General features: G+C 38.0%; 1 protein-coding gene across 9 annotated transcripts in view; it reads right to left on the bottom strand.

Moving 5' to 3' along the window:
* Window positions 1-15,421, bottom strand: part of usp6nl (USP6 N-terminal like) — a 170,847-nt gene that overhangs the window by 51,411 nt on the left and 104,015 nt on the right. For all 9 annotated transcript variants that reach the window (XM_008110321.3, XM_008110318.3, XM_062983247.1 and 6 more), the window contains 2 exons: window positions 6,100-6,173; window positions 5,119-5,201 (listed from right to left, as the gene is read on the bottom strand). In XM_008110321.3, the coding sequence (XP_008108528.1) occupies window positions 5,119-5,201; window positions 6,100-6,173 (157 nt within the window). The remainder of the gene's footprint in view (window positions 1-5,118; window positions 5,202-6,099; window positions 6,174-15,421) is intronic.

Below are 15,421 nucleotides of genomic sequence, written 5' to 3'. Positions count from 1 at the left end.
GCATGGAGAAATAATCCCCATAAAGGTGATAGTCCTAAAGAAAAGACAGGAACTGTTTCTTTCTCCTCCTGGACATTAACTAATTTGAGCAATGGGACGTACTAATCTAAAGATCATTAAGCAGAATATTAAGGGAAGCACAAAGCAACCAGCTTGACTGTATCTAATTTTAGTACTTGACTTATGAGTACTTTACTTTGCAATGGTGACATACTATTAGCATAATAGATCTCTTCATTTTAACACCAAATATAACTGACCTACTTAACAATCTTAGTTCCAGCAATGTAATTCACAGGTCCGCTTTTAAACCAGGTTGTAAATATGATAAGACAACTCCTTGGCCAAACAGCACGCTCCAATTGAGCACTGTTGCAAAATTAAATTTTAATATTTGATAATACTGCAGCAGCCAGTTATATACAACAGCAAATAACAGATTAGCTTAAAAAACTCTTTAAATTAGAATGCTTATACACATGGAGCTTGAGAACTAATTATCACTGCAATGCAAGTTCCACAATAGTTTTAAAGATAAGAATTGATCTCTCCTGTATTTCTCAGGCAATGTACCGCAGAGCTGGCCTTCCTGCTGTATTGTAACTGCTGGGAAATCTAAGAAATGCAGCCAGTTGTGAGAAATGATGATGTATCAGTCCAATAACTTTGTATGCAGTGGACACACAAATGCACTTTGAGAGTTAATAACTTTCAAAGTATCCACATGCACCAGACATACACCACAAATGCTGCCCAATGTGATTTCCAAGTATAGTAGAATCTCACTTATCCAACACTCGCTTATTCAACATTCTGGATTATCCAACGCATTTTTTAGTCAATGTTTTCAATATATCGTGATATTTTGGTGCTAAATTCGTAAATACAGTAATTTCTACATAGCATTACTGCGTATTGAATTACTTTTTCTGTTAAATTTGTTGTATAACATGATCTTTTGGTGCTTCATTTGTAAAATAATAACCTAATTTGATGTTTAATAGGCTCTTCCTTAATACCTCCTTATTATCCAACATATTCGCTTATCCAACATTCGGACGGCCCGTTTATGTTGGATAAGTGAGACTCTACTGTATTCGGTTCTAGAAAGATCCAGTGAATAGACGTCATGGGGTGAAGACCGGTTTCAAAAGGACTACGTGATATTTCCATGTCTTTGTATATAGAACATGGCTGTTCCCAATTGGTTCCCTGACAGTTTGTCTACCTTGCCTTGCCCATCGCTCTGATTCTACTTCCTTGAAATGAGGAGGTTTCACTGGATCAGTTCCTCAAGCAGAAAAGATGTGGCTTCATGGACCACAATCAGACATTCTTCTAAACCATAGCTTACTGTAAACTGCATGAAGAGGAAGAAACCATAATAGACCTCTGTGTTGAGTACTTCCATTCTATATTCAGTGATTTCCTGAGGGGAAGAATTTAAGAGCCACGAAATGAGTCTGCAGAAGCTACACATAGCCCAAACTTTTCCCACCCCTGATCTAGAATGACAAACGGATATAGTTTCTAGATTTCAGATTTTGGAATATTTCTCTATTTCTACATACCTAATGAGGTATGTTGGATATGAGACCAAAATCTAAACACAAATTTACCTCTGTTTCATATATACTTTATACACATAGTTTCAAGATAATTTTATACAATACTTTTAATAATTTTGTGCATAGAACAGTTTATGTACATCGAACCTTCAGAAAGCAAAGGTATAACTATCTCAGTATCCCATCTGGACAATTTTAGGGATTTTGGAATTCTGGATAAGGGATGTTCCATTTAAAATAACCTATGCACCTGGGAGACTGAAAGTATTACAATAGAATAGACAATGTGAGGTGCTTTAAACTTTTTAAGGCACTAAGTTATAAACATAAATAAAATTACTGTAGATAGATTGTTACGACCAATAATCACAACACTACACCACTGTGCATACCAGCAAACACTTCTATGAAATTCATCAGCACTCAGGCATATTGTACATGAGGTTTGGAGTGAGATAAACTTTTTACTGTTATGCCCGTTTCCCAAAAATTTACACAAGAGGAAGTACAGTGTGTCAAATGACTAGCAAAGGGTGTTTCCACAATCCAAATTGCTTTCTGCTGCTTTTAATAGAGATGCACTAGATCAAAATAGAGAGCTGCTGGAACTGGCACAATAAAAACAATAAGGAAACAATGAACAAAAAAACACGGAAGAACAAGAGAATGTACACGGAAGAACAAGAGAATGTACCTATTAAGTCCCATACAACCTGATTCAGGTTATTTGAAGGACTGTATCTTCCTGATAAACCTGCCCATGATATCTAGAGGAGGCTTTTTTTCTCTCCCCCCATAATCCTCACTGGTATATTTGGTGGGAACATAGAAGAAGACTGTCTCTGTGGTTGCCCATAGGCTCTGGATCTCCGTTCCTAGAGAGGCTAGACTGGCACCCTCCCTACTTTATGGAAAGAAACAGGTGAAGACTTTCCTGTGGCATTACTTGGACAGAATGGACCACATATGTTAGATTTTCAATTTGTTATTTTGTTTTGCTCTTCTGGTATTCATGGTTCACATGTTCAAATAGTTTTAACTTTTTATATAGTTTAATTAATTTTTCACTGTTCTGTGAACTTTTGTCTATTTTTAAAAAATACATGGTAAGCTTTCTTGAGTGCCAAATTGGGAAAACGGCTGGATACAAACAAATACTTCCACTGTTATTTCATATCAGAATGGTCAAATCCTGCTTTTCAGCAACATATTTTTAAAAGGTTTTGCCTGATCTAAAACGGCTAAAAATGTCCCATGCCCTCTACAGGGCACCTGCACCCCACCTCCCTACTCTTGATATCCCAGTGGGCTAATGCATATTCCTAGCCAAGATGTCCAATCTTGGTTTATATCCTTGAGAATCCAAAGGAGCTATTTTTCAATGTTTAAATAGCTTATTATTAAGTTTCTGCATAATTACTAGGAGCTTACCTAATAACTTCCTTATTCTAGTCTTCGGTTTTGACCCTGAAGGTTTGCTGCAATCCCACAGAAGAAATGTATACTTACTGATATATGGGTGACCTTAGACATACTACTGAAATGATGTGGGAGGAAGTATGAGCGTCCTGCATAAACATCACCCATGGTGGTTCCATAGATCTCCCTGTGGGGGATGAAACGCATCCCTCCTGTTCCTATTTTTTTCCCTGTTGACAAACTAACCAAGTGGCTATGGCAAATTCCCAATTGCTTCCCACTAATATTCACAGATATACTGTGCTAACTTTTTTTTGCGAAATGTGTACTATTAAAAGCAGAGGTTCTCCTGAAAATACTCAGAAGATGCTGTCTTACAGCCTCCACACACGATGCTGTATAGTCTCTTTATTAAAATGTTAGATAAGCTCTCTACTTACGATTTGGCCTTGGTTAAATAGACAACAAAAGAACTCCTCACTGTCATCTCTTTAAATGAAAAGACACTAAACAATGCAATACATTGTATTGTTCAGCCAGATGTGTCCGCTACACAAGTACAGTGGAGAAGGAACATGGCTGTGCAGTAGAGCCTGTGCTTTGCACTCACAGGATCCCAGGTGCAATATTGGCATCACCACTGAACAAGATCTCACCCAGAGGCACTCTGAAAAACTACTGCCAGTCACAACAAATACTGTAAGACAAGGCATGGGGAAATTTCAGCCCTCCAACATCCGAAGGAAGCCATGTTTTTCAGAGCTTAGTGCAGATGAAACTGTAGTTCAACTGTAGTTCATATGTAGACATGTAGAAGCTTATCATTATGTGATTTCATAAATATCCAGCTGACTCAGATAATTTTTTGGTCAAACTGTATGATCTGTTAAAGAAAATTCAACACCTCCAAAGCTCCAAACACTGGCCATGAAAACTTGCAAAATATGTTTTCTTTACCAAGTATAGGTATTGTAGGTTGGACTGAGGACTTGCCCCTTATCTACCATACTTCCTTTTGCATGCAGACATCAGACTGAAATAGTTTTAGATCATGGTGAAAGGAAACTTTCACCCTGGCCAGGAGCTAACTAATGAGGTGCTCACTTGAACCATCAATGGCATTTTAAAACTTTCTAGACTCATTAGTCACAGCTACAGCTCTGACTGCATTTTCTTGCTTCCAAGTGAAAGCTTTAAAGATTGTTGAGAAACTATGATGTATTTGGCTTACATCTTATCTTCTTTCAAAGTGGCTTCCCCCTTAGTACTATAGTTTGCTTAACCACAGTGCTTTGTCACATACAGGCCAGCTTTCAGAGTAGCCGATAAGCAGGATTGCCCAATCATACAAAGTTTGAACTGACCTCTGGTTGGCATCCAGTTAGTATGAATGTAGGAAAAACGCTATATCATAATTAGAACAAGCTACAGAAGAAGTACAGCAGACAGGAAGAGAAGGTGGACTGGGTTCTTATGGGTCCCCCTGCTTCTTGCAGGGGGTTGGACTGGATGGCCCATGAGGTCTCTTCCAACTCTACGATTTTATGATTCTATGGTTCTTAATCTGGATTAGGCAACTGAAAGCAATGCGTTTGTAACTGTGGCCTTTAGAAAGTAAAGGGGTGCCGTTTTCCATTAATCCTTTTCTATACCTAATGGCAGATACAATGTAAAAATTTAGCTGCATAGAACTTATAACCAATATGACTAAAAAGCTATTTTTCTTTGGAGAGAAAAAGAATAGCAGTTATACTCTAGAAGCAAACCTTGCTGCTTATCTTTTAAGAATGGTTCTTTTAATTTCCACAGAATACCACAGTGACCCACATTTTGTTACAGAGCACTGTTGCTTTTACACACGTGATTCACAAAGCTCTGCTACTTCTGCTATTACCAAGTACAGATCGATTTCACATTATTGAGAAAGAAAAGTGCAGAATATAAATAAATGAAAAGCCCTGTGCAACGCCATTTAAATTTTATTCAGCGAACAAAATTCTATTTGCAAAGCAATTCTGCTCAAAGTAAGCGGTCAATACTTTGACCAAACAAGCATACTGAAATGGAAATAAAAAATGCAAGTGACAAATTTTCAGTGTCATTCTCTTGTCAAGCGTTCTTGTCAACTTACTGCAAGAAACCAAATCGATCTGTGACTTTGTAAAGGAGGTAGTCTGCATCTTCCCAAGGCTCGATCTGCACGCCTTCCCGTCCCTGTAGAAAACACATAATGAAGATGAGCAAGGATTCATTTGTTACAATATGATGAAGTATGTTGGAGAGAGGGTAGACGGATTTAAAATGTCACAATTACACATAAATTTCCTGTTTTAGCTGTTTAAGCAGTTAAATTTTGTTTCCTACTTTTTCAACAGAAACTAAAATAAATGCCCAGCATAGGAAAAGCATTCCAGTAAACAGCAGCCCATACCTGTTATGTTCCTTAGCAAAGCATGATGCCTACAATACCATTTTTTCTACTGTTTAAGCACTATTAAACACCACCACAATTAGTTATACCATTTGCCCATCAGTAATTATACCTCCCAGGCTCAACTAAAAGTTGAACTTTTAAAAAGTGACACCATTAACAGCTGATTAATGAATGAGAACTCTACGAAATAATGGATATTAGTTATATTAGCTGGATGGAACTTCCAACTACAAGATAGGTTCAACTAACAATCATAATATTATTGTAAAACCCATATCATGTTTTCTTAGAAACATTTGCCTGACTACTGCTAGACATAAAATAGAGCATTTAAGGGACCTCTTGTATGATCCAACAAGTTAATTCTTATGTTTCCGTCAAAAAAGTCAGGTTTCCCTTAGACTTCATCTTACTATAGAAAGTATAGATCTCCTCTATAGAACTGGATTGACTTTCCATCAAAGTTTTCCTCCTTTACATCTAGAAAAACATGCTTGCATAATAGCCAAGTTAGAAAATACCACATGTCATTTACAATGATGTCTAAGAACTTTGCAAAAGCAGTAGGTGAGCATTGTACAGAAACATATCTTTGCCAGTCCTCACTTGGGGCAATTGCTAATCACCTAACAAAACAAAGAAGAATTGCAAGGATGTTCAAGAACTACAGACACTTACTCTGTCATACTTGGCAACGATTTCTGCTCGTTCTTGGGCAAGTTTGACAGCAGCATCCTGCTCAGCATCTGAACCTGAAAAAAAAAAGACGGACACATAAGAATATATAGAGGGATAGTAACAGGAGTAATGTGTGTGTGTGTGTGTGTGTGTGTTTGTTTGGTTTTTTTTTTGGGGGGGGGGGGTAACAACACTGATGCTGGAAATGTTCTTAAATAAATGTTATCTATTTTAACCAATCATTTGCTCCAGAGTAGTTGTGAACAGACAGTTAGTGTGGTACACTGGTTGGAGTAATAGACAATGATTTAAACCCCTACTGAGCTATGGAAAACCCATATGTGACCTTGGGCAACTCATACTCTTTTAGGTTCAGAGAGAGTCACTGACAAGCCTCTGCAAAAACCTTGCCAACAAAACCATGTAAGGCCACCACACAGGTCAGAGTCAACTTGGAAGCACACAACAAATATTACTAAGTTGTGAACATTTTCATAGATACTGATATAAGCAAAGCCACATGGCATCAAATCCAAAGCACATGAAAGTCAGATCAAAACATAAACAAAATGTATTTGATAATGATCCCAATAAAGAAAGCCTAGCTGGGACAGCCTTAGAAGTGTATAGGGACAAAATCTCGAACTGAAAGAAGCTTGCTGTTAGAAAGCTCAGTACATATTTAAAAAACAATTCAGCTTACTCCATATCTTAGAACCATATAAATGACACGGAGACATTCAACCTATTCACATATGACTAAAAATGGTGGAAGAAAACACCTATATGCAAACTCTCCAGCTGCTGCCAAAACAACCCCATCATCTCAGTTTTCCATGCTGATAGCATAAAACGAAAGACACTTCAACCCAAGCAAAAGCACCCAAAAAATGAAAATACTGTTTTATAAGAATCACACCAAGACTAATCTTGAAACAGAAGCTTTAGGCCTTACTTATCAACACAGGAAATGATAGGCATTAACAAGAACACTGGAGTGCAGATTCTAGGTGAGCCCTCTCGGCTCTCACCTTTTCAGACCCAACAAGGTCATGTTGAACACATAATTAGACCTTCAAATGAATATCAACTAATTTGCAGTAAATGCAGCATGGTGAAAATATTAATACATCAATACCACCTGATAAGGAAGGCACAATCAATAACCAAAATACAATCTCACTTTGAAGTGTACAGCCACAGAGGACAATAAACAGCAAAGCAAGGCAAGGCAGAAAAGGCTCACTATTTTGCTCTTTTTTAATTTAAACTATATCCACTTTCCATAATTACCAGCTAAAATCATAACATAAATTATCGCATAAAAGCTACTATATATTAGACAACATGAAGCAAATTAACTGATGGCAGAAAAGTACGTGGAATGTGAAATGACAGAAGTTGAGTCAGTAAACAGGAGTTATGTGAAGGCTGGCTAAAGCGCATCCTTCTTGATTACATAAGAATGCTGGGAGCTGCAGTCAAACATCATCAGTTTGAGTTTGCTTCAATCATTCTGAGTTACATGAACATTCATCAAGATCTCCTAGATAAGATCAATAATGGTGGGCACACTATTGAGAAGACATTTCTATAAATATCTTTCCACATAAGACAGAGCTAAACAGAAGTTAGACACATTAGAAAGCCCTGGGATTTATGTCAGGGAAAGATCCAATAAGCCTTGGCAAAGATCTTCCCACAGAGAATTGGGAAAGGTTACTTTTGGGGGTGATACCTCTTAGAATTGCTAGCTAGCATGGCCAGTAACTTTGACCCTACCCTAAAAGAACTCTGTGAAGGACAAAGATTGTAGAGCTAACGTGGAAGGATTGTTTGCCAGCCAAATTGAAATGGGAGTCTATAAATGTACAGGGAGGTTAGAACTACCAGTGTCAAAATTCTGCATTTGTTCATTTTAACCTGTCAAAATATTTCTGCCTGCGCCAACAGGTCTCATACCTTTTTAATAGGCATGTGATTTATTCTCGACATCTCCCCTGGTTCCTGTTAGAGTGAGCTTACAGATATATAGGTAAAGAGCAACATAACAACTACTATCCGTGCCAAAATGCAACAGCTCCTGAAAATTGCAAAACCAGATCAGATCCACAGAGTGTGAAGATCAGAAAGAAGGCTTTTGAAGAGCTGAAGGTTTCTTTCCTGTTCCTCTGCCTCCGCCCTTGGGAAAGCTAAGAATGATTGAACATGCTGTCAGAGAAAGCACAGGTCATGTAAAGAAAAATAGCAGGGGCAAATAAAGGCAAGCAACAGAAATAATGGCTTGATTCTTCGACATGGCAGGTGAAATGAAGGAGTGAAAGATTATGAGGCATAAAGCTCAGAGTACTGCTGTGAATGCTAAATGGATTTCACTACTCCCAATGCCTCCAGAGACCTTTGGGTTCAATCCAGCTCCTTGAAACAGGTCACTGGTCCTCTGCCCTCCACTGCCAACCTAGAAATAAAATTGTCCTCTCTGGGGCAATGATAGTTTACAGCAAGCCACTGGGTGGAGGTGGGAGGCGTCCAATCCAAAGGATTTACTGCTATTAAGTTGTAAGCTATTCCAAAGAAACCAAAACAAATATATTATATCTTATTGGAGAAAGAATAAAGGATATAAAGTAGCTAAGTAAAAAAAAAAAGAGAGAGAGAGAGAGAAATCGTTTAACTATGCTGTTGTATATAAAGGGATCTTGGTATTTGGGGGGGGGGGGCTGGAGTGAAACCCCAACAAATACAATTTACAGACCTTTCACAGCATTTCCGGTCCTTCATTCTCTAAACCTGAGCCAAAATTGTGTGGCACATTGTGTGGCACTCACTGCTGAAAATTAGGGGAATGCTGGAGTGATAGTTCAACAACATCTAAAACAGGGCTTTTCAATCTGACTTCCCTGGCTCTCTGCAAGACTATGATGCTCCCCCTTAGCTATAAATAATTATATAAAATATTTTTTTGGAGAGCCTCCATGAGAATCGAAAATTATTTTTAGGGTTCCTAAAAGGGTAAAATGGGTGCATGAATATGGGTGCATTCTGTTTCAACCAAGTGTGCTACACATCAGCCATCCCCAATCTAACCAGTTCATTTATGTTGCATTACAATTCCCATCATTTCAACCAGGATAACAAATCTTTGTAGTGTCAGATTACGGCAACGGCTCTCCTTGTACAGCAACGGCTCTCCTTGTACGGCAACGGCTCTCCCTGATAGGGATTTATTTCCATCATGGAATCCGAAGTGAATGAAAAGATTATCTCGAAAGCAATAGGATCTTTGAAAGATTTTCCTGTTAGGATAAAATGTTCTGATTGTCTAATATATTTTTGAATCATAACTGTATGCAGATTACTTTAAGTGATTGCCTAATCTCCTTGGCATAGTATATTTTATTTAATTAACATTTGTTACACTTTGAGATGGGCCTCATCATTGTGGCTGACAGTGGGTATCAACCTAATCTATCATGGGTCCTTTGTTTAAAGAAAGGCGGGGAATGGAAGGGAAAAAATCAATCAATCAATCAAATTGGTGCAAGTTCCCTATATTGTGATGACCTTTAATTTTCATCTCTCAGCATAATCTATCTCCAGGAAATCATGAGGGTGGATGGCATTAACTTCTATTTGTCTAAATTTCCAGGTAGGAGATATTTTTCAAAGCAGGGATAGGAACTGTGCATCCCTCTAGATCCAGTTTTATCAATTTGCCCTTACCCTAATTGTATCTGAGTCGTCAGACAGCAATAGGCAATAGTTAAAGTGTTAATTCCAGAATAATGGCTATTTGTCTTTATCCGAGATGTTGTTTATTTGGTGTGCCAAGGTTAAAAAGAACAAGTTCTGTCAAAGGGAGTTGATCACACAGCTGGAGACAGCTGGAAGAAGCTCCTGCTGAAAACTGCTTTAGAAAATGGAGGGAGGGAATGAAGAGGAAACAAACATGCCTAGGGCCTGTCAGCATATTTATTCCTTCAGGAAATGGAAAGTTCATACAATCTGCTTTATAGGGTCAATTTTCTTTACTGAAGTTTTTCTATTGTGGAACAAATGAACATGGAGGGAAGAGTTCAAAGCAAGAGCCACTTTTTCCAGAAAAGGATAGAAATCTGCTCCTAATTTGATGTCAGAGGCCAGAATGAAAATGGTGTCCTATGCTGGTGTAACCATACTGGTGTGCAGAAGATGATGGTAGAGAAGGGCTGATGAAGGCCCAGTGGCCATGGAGAAAGGAAAGCACTGGAGAAATAGGTTGCTTGGAGCTGACAGGTTCTCTCTCCTTTCCTTTGCTACTTATGAAAGTAGCACAGCTCTTAGCATTTATGTACTAACAGGATTGCAGTCAAAATTACCAAAGATTGAGTTACACTTTGTATGTTTAATGGGCTGATGTCCAAATAAATAAAAAATATACTTGCACCATCCACTTTGATCTGGTCTTGCCACATGCTCTTAGTCCTGCCCACTCCAAGAGGATGAGGACACCTCAAGAGTCTTACAAAACTGGAAAATAGCTTTTTAATACAACTATAAATTACAGAACCTTCTATTATTATTATTGTATGACACAGCAAACAAGATAGATATACTGGATTTCGTATCACAAAATCACAAGTCGAACACTTCCCAAATGTCTAGGACTGTGTGATGTATTTTCGGATGGTGCGCGCAGATCCCAGTAGGGTGGCCTTTTGGAGTTGGCAGATCGTAATTTTGTCAGTGTCTATTGTTTCCAAATGCCGGCTGAGATCTTTTGGCACGGCACCCAGTGTGCCCATCACCACCGGGACCACCTGCACTGGTTTCTGTCAGAGTCTTTGAAGTTCAATCTTGAGGTCCTGATAGCAGTTGAGTTTTTCCTGTTGTTTTTCGTCAATGCGACTGTCACCTGGAATGGCAACATCAATGATCCAAACCTTTTTCTGGTGTGTTGTGTTCCAGAACTTTGTCAGTCTGGATTCGGAAGTCCCACAGTATCTTTGCGTGCTCATTTTCCAATACTTTTGCAGGTTTGTGATCCCACCAGTTCTTTACTGCAGGGAGGTGGTACTTAAAGCATAAGTTCCAATGAATCATTTGGGCCACATAGTTGTGCCTCTGTTTGTAGTCTGTCTGTGCGATTTTCTTACAGCAGTTGAGGATATGATCAATGGTTTCATCGGTTTCCTTGCAGAGTCTGCAGAGTCTGGGTCATCAGCTGATTTTTCGATCTTGACTTAATTGCATTTGTCCTGATGGCTTGCTCCTGGGCTGCAAGGATCAGGCCTTCTGTCTCCTTCTTCAGGGTCCCATTCATGAGCCATAGCCAGGTCTTCTCCTTATCAGCTTTTCCTTCAATTTTGTCAAGGAACTTTCCATGCAGTGTTTTGTTGTGCCAGCTGTCAGCTCTAGTTTGTAGTGTGGTTTTCTTGTACTGGTTTTTTGTCTGCTGTGCTTTGAGGAGTTTCTGATTTTTTACTTCAATCAAAGCAGGTTGTTGTTGTTGTTGTTGTTATTATTATTATTATTATTATTATTATTATTATTATTATTATTCTTCTTCTTTTGAGAAAGTTAAAAACAATGTGTGCAATCTGTCACTACAATCCTGTACCATTTAGGCAATAAATAACTGACTTTTCACCTTCAGTTCTTTAGGAATGACATCCTGCTGTTTGCATTTGGTTAGAAAGATGTTATCTCTCTTTTTCTGGGCACGTTTCTTTGGAATGGATTTCCAATCCCACTGGATAAATATAGAACCTTATGCTATAGCTATTTCCAGAGGGATAACCATGTTAGCAGTACCAAAAACAAGAACCTCATCTGCAATTATGCATATATGTATGTCTCTACTAATGCCTAGATATAAAACTTGCAGGGCTTTTGAGGAGTTCAGGAGAATACAGAAGACTATTCCCCACTGCAACACAGTAACGATTTGTGTATAAAAAGCTACTGGTCTCATTCTCTACTTTCAAAGTGCTTGAAGCACGGTACAACATAAATCACCCATCAAAGTAATTAATTGAAGCACACCAGTAACCACACTTAAACAGCAGCGCACAGCCAAAGATGTAAGACATAAATCTTAAACCAATTTTCAGGCTAAAATGTAAAGAGCCACATTAACTAATGAGATTCAGTGGCTCAAAAATGCCTCCCATTTTTATCTGATGGGGTTCTCTTGGAGACACATTCAGAACATTTAGTTTGATCTTGCCAAAGAAGGGTGGCCTCAATGCCTGGTGCCATAAGACATTTAACCTAGTTAAAAAGCAAAATGTGGGGAAGGGTCTTCTCTTTGATTATTCAGATTAAACAAGCCTCTTGCCATTCCTATAACATCTAACAGTGTAACCTATGACACAAAGTCATGCCAAAGGTTTTGTAAGTTCTACAAGAAATTGGGGACAGATTAAGCAAACCTTAATAAGGGCTGAGTATCCCTTATACAAAAGGCCCAGGCTGTGGCGCAGGCTGGTGAGCAGCCAGCCAGCTGCAGCCAGCTGCAACAAATCACTCTGACCAAGAGGTCATGAGTTCAAGGCCAGCTCGGAGCCTATGTTTGTCTTGTCTTTGTTCTATTGAATGTTTGCCTTATATGTGTAATGTGATCCGCCCTGAGTCCCCTTCGGGGTGAGAAGGGCGGAATATAAATACTGTAAATAAATAAAATGAATAAAATGCCTAGGACCAGAAGTCTTTGGATTTGAGATCATTACTTTTTTTTTTTTTTTTTAGAATACCAGTATTTGCATACACATTATACATGCATAATGAGAGATCTTGAAGCTGGGACCAAAGTCTAAATATGAAAATCATTTGTTTCATATATACCTTATACTCACAGCCTGAAGGTAATTTTACAAAGCATTTTAAATAATTTTGTGCATGTGTATCTATATTGAGTTATCAAGAAAGTAAAGGTATAACTAGACTCAGCAACCCCTGGTTTGAACCTAGTTTACAGATCTTGGCTTCTTTGAACTAACTTAACCACAATCCTACATTCAGATGTTAATATGAAGATTTTCTTTTGTCTTGGGCAGAAGGAGTTGGAAACAGATTATTAAATGAGAATAAAATGCATTTCACATTTCAGCCTCCATTAAGGCAAGATGTATGACTTTTTGTCATGTAAGGATATTGTTCTGAGATCTAATTCTGATGGAAAGGTGGAATATAGAAAGATGAAAAATATAGCCAGTATGTATCAAGTTAATAAACTCTTTTGCTGTGCTTTTAAAAATTTGTGTCCAATAGTTTGCAGAATGAGTATAAACCTTCCTTTTAATGCTATAATAATAAGGATTTCACAATGCGCACACTATCCACTTCTCTGCCAGATAGTTTCAATTTTGAGTGTCTCTTTCTTGTATTCTTTTTCTGCAAGACTAGGAATTCTTTTTTCAAGGTATAAAGAGGTTCACAATTGGTGCTGTTACAGAAATAATAATGCCCTTTTCCTGGACAAAGGAACCAGAGGTTAAGGACCAAGCACAGTCCCATTTTGTAGTTTTATATCCTCCCAAGTGGCAAGTCTTAAATTTACTTCTCGTAGAGTCAAGTGGATCATGAACTAAGTTAACACCACTGTATAAATAAATGGTCTGAGTTTTTTCTCTTCCTACCATCCTCCATCCACACTGTTATCCATAAAATCACACGGAAGGCAATGGTTTGATTATGTTCATTCCCCTTAATTCGTGTCGCATATTCAAACTAACATTTCATTGATGACATTATTTTCATCTTAAAGGAGTTTTCTCTCTCTCTTGTGGCTTGGCTCAGGAGGCAAGTAGGATATAATTACTAAACATAAGTTGACCCCATTTAAGTGTTACCCTTCTGGTACCTATCAGAACCTCCTACCTAAACACAAGCTACCAAGCCTTACTTCTGAAATATTCTGGACATGGACAGCTTATATATTTTAATGTATAATATAAAAGGTTTGTGATATTCAATGTGCCTTATTTCCTGTTAGACTTCTAGACTGCCATTATAAATAGACTTTATTGGGAGAAAATCCACAGAACTCAATACAATTTATTTCAGAATGCACATAATCTTTTTGTTAATCCTTCAGCAATTTTTCGGAACTCTTAAACACCCACAGAACTCTCCAGCTGCATTAATTTTACAACTTCCTCCCTCCATTTTTTCTCTTAGCAGATCTGCAGAATAAGAGACAACTGGTTTGTATGACTAGAAGTTCTAGTTTGACAGGAGTTGTATCTATATAAGCAATAAAATAAAGAGTTAGTCCAAAGCATTGCAACTCCAGACCAGCCCTGGATTCTGCCTTCGGGTCCGCACTACCCTACTCCTGAACTAAATCAGCCTTGGGAGCAAAGTCTTCATTGTCCGCTTTGGCCAAATCCAGTTCAGCCCCTCTTGTTTTCAGCACAAATGTTTAAACACAAATGTTCAATTCCAAGAATAAAAATTCTGCTCATGACATGGGAGGTTCTCAGGCCTCAGTAATCCCTGGAGCACTTAGCCTCCCTCCGTTGGTTCCAGGAACTTGCAGGAGATGAAGTAAGTGATGGGACTCCAGAAAGAATCAGGGAAGCATGGCTCCCTTTGACTTCTGTTTGTGAAAGGTTCTGTGGAATCTAAATCCTCCTGCAATGAGAAAAACTACTCTTGCTCATAAAGTGGTGCCTTTGGATACAATACATTACATCCCTGGCTCTAGTTATGTGATGTTTTATTTTAATGGCTGCTTTTATATTCTGCTGTCTTTAATTGTTTAATCAGACTGTTTATATGTGTATTATGTTTTAAATGATGTATTTAATTTTTTAATTTTGTTACTGGGCTTGGTCCCGCTTATAAGCCGCTTCGAGTCCCTTCGGGGAGATGGCGGCAGGATATAAAAATAAAGTTGTTGTCGTTGTTATTGTTATTGTTGTTGTTGTTGACACGAAGACAGAGTATGACACAGCAAATGAGATATATATGCTGGATTTCATATATCACACAGTCCTAAATACTTGGAAAGTGTTCAGCTTGTGATTCTGTGATATGAAATCCATCATCATCATCGTCATCATCATCATCATCATCATGCCTTTTAAAACTGTTGCAAATTAAATATAGATACAGAATATGCAAGTTGAAATTGAGATGTGTTACTTAAAGTTCTTTTACTAGATACTAAAAAGCAAACTATATAAAAACATATAAGGAAAAGACTTGACTGAAAGCACACAGTGACATTTAAGATTACAGGAATGTTGAATTATTTAGAATTTGTAGCCTTTTTGTTCAAACATTTAAGATCTTGCTTTGTTTTAAATTTGTGTTTGTTTTCGTATGAAGGACAGAC

This window comes from Anolis carolinensis, chromosome 5 (genome assembly GCF_035594765.1).
Source record: "Anolis carolinensis isolate JA03-04 chromosome 5, rAnoCar3.1.pri, whole genome shotgun sequence".
NCBI classification, from domain to species: domain Eukaryota; kingdom Metazoa; phylum Chordata; class Lepidosauria; order Squamata; family Dactyloidae; genus Anolis; species Anolis carolinensis.
This window is presented reverse-complemented; position numbering and strand designations above follow the sequence as displayed.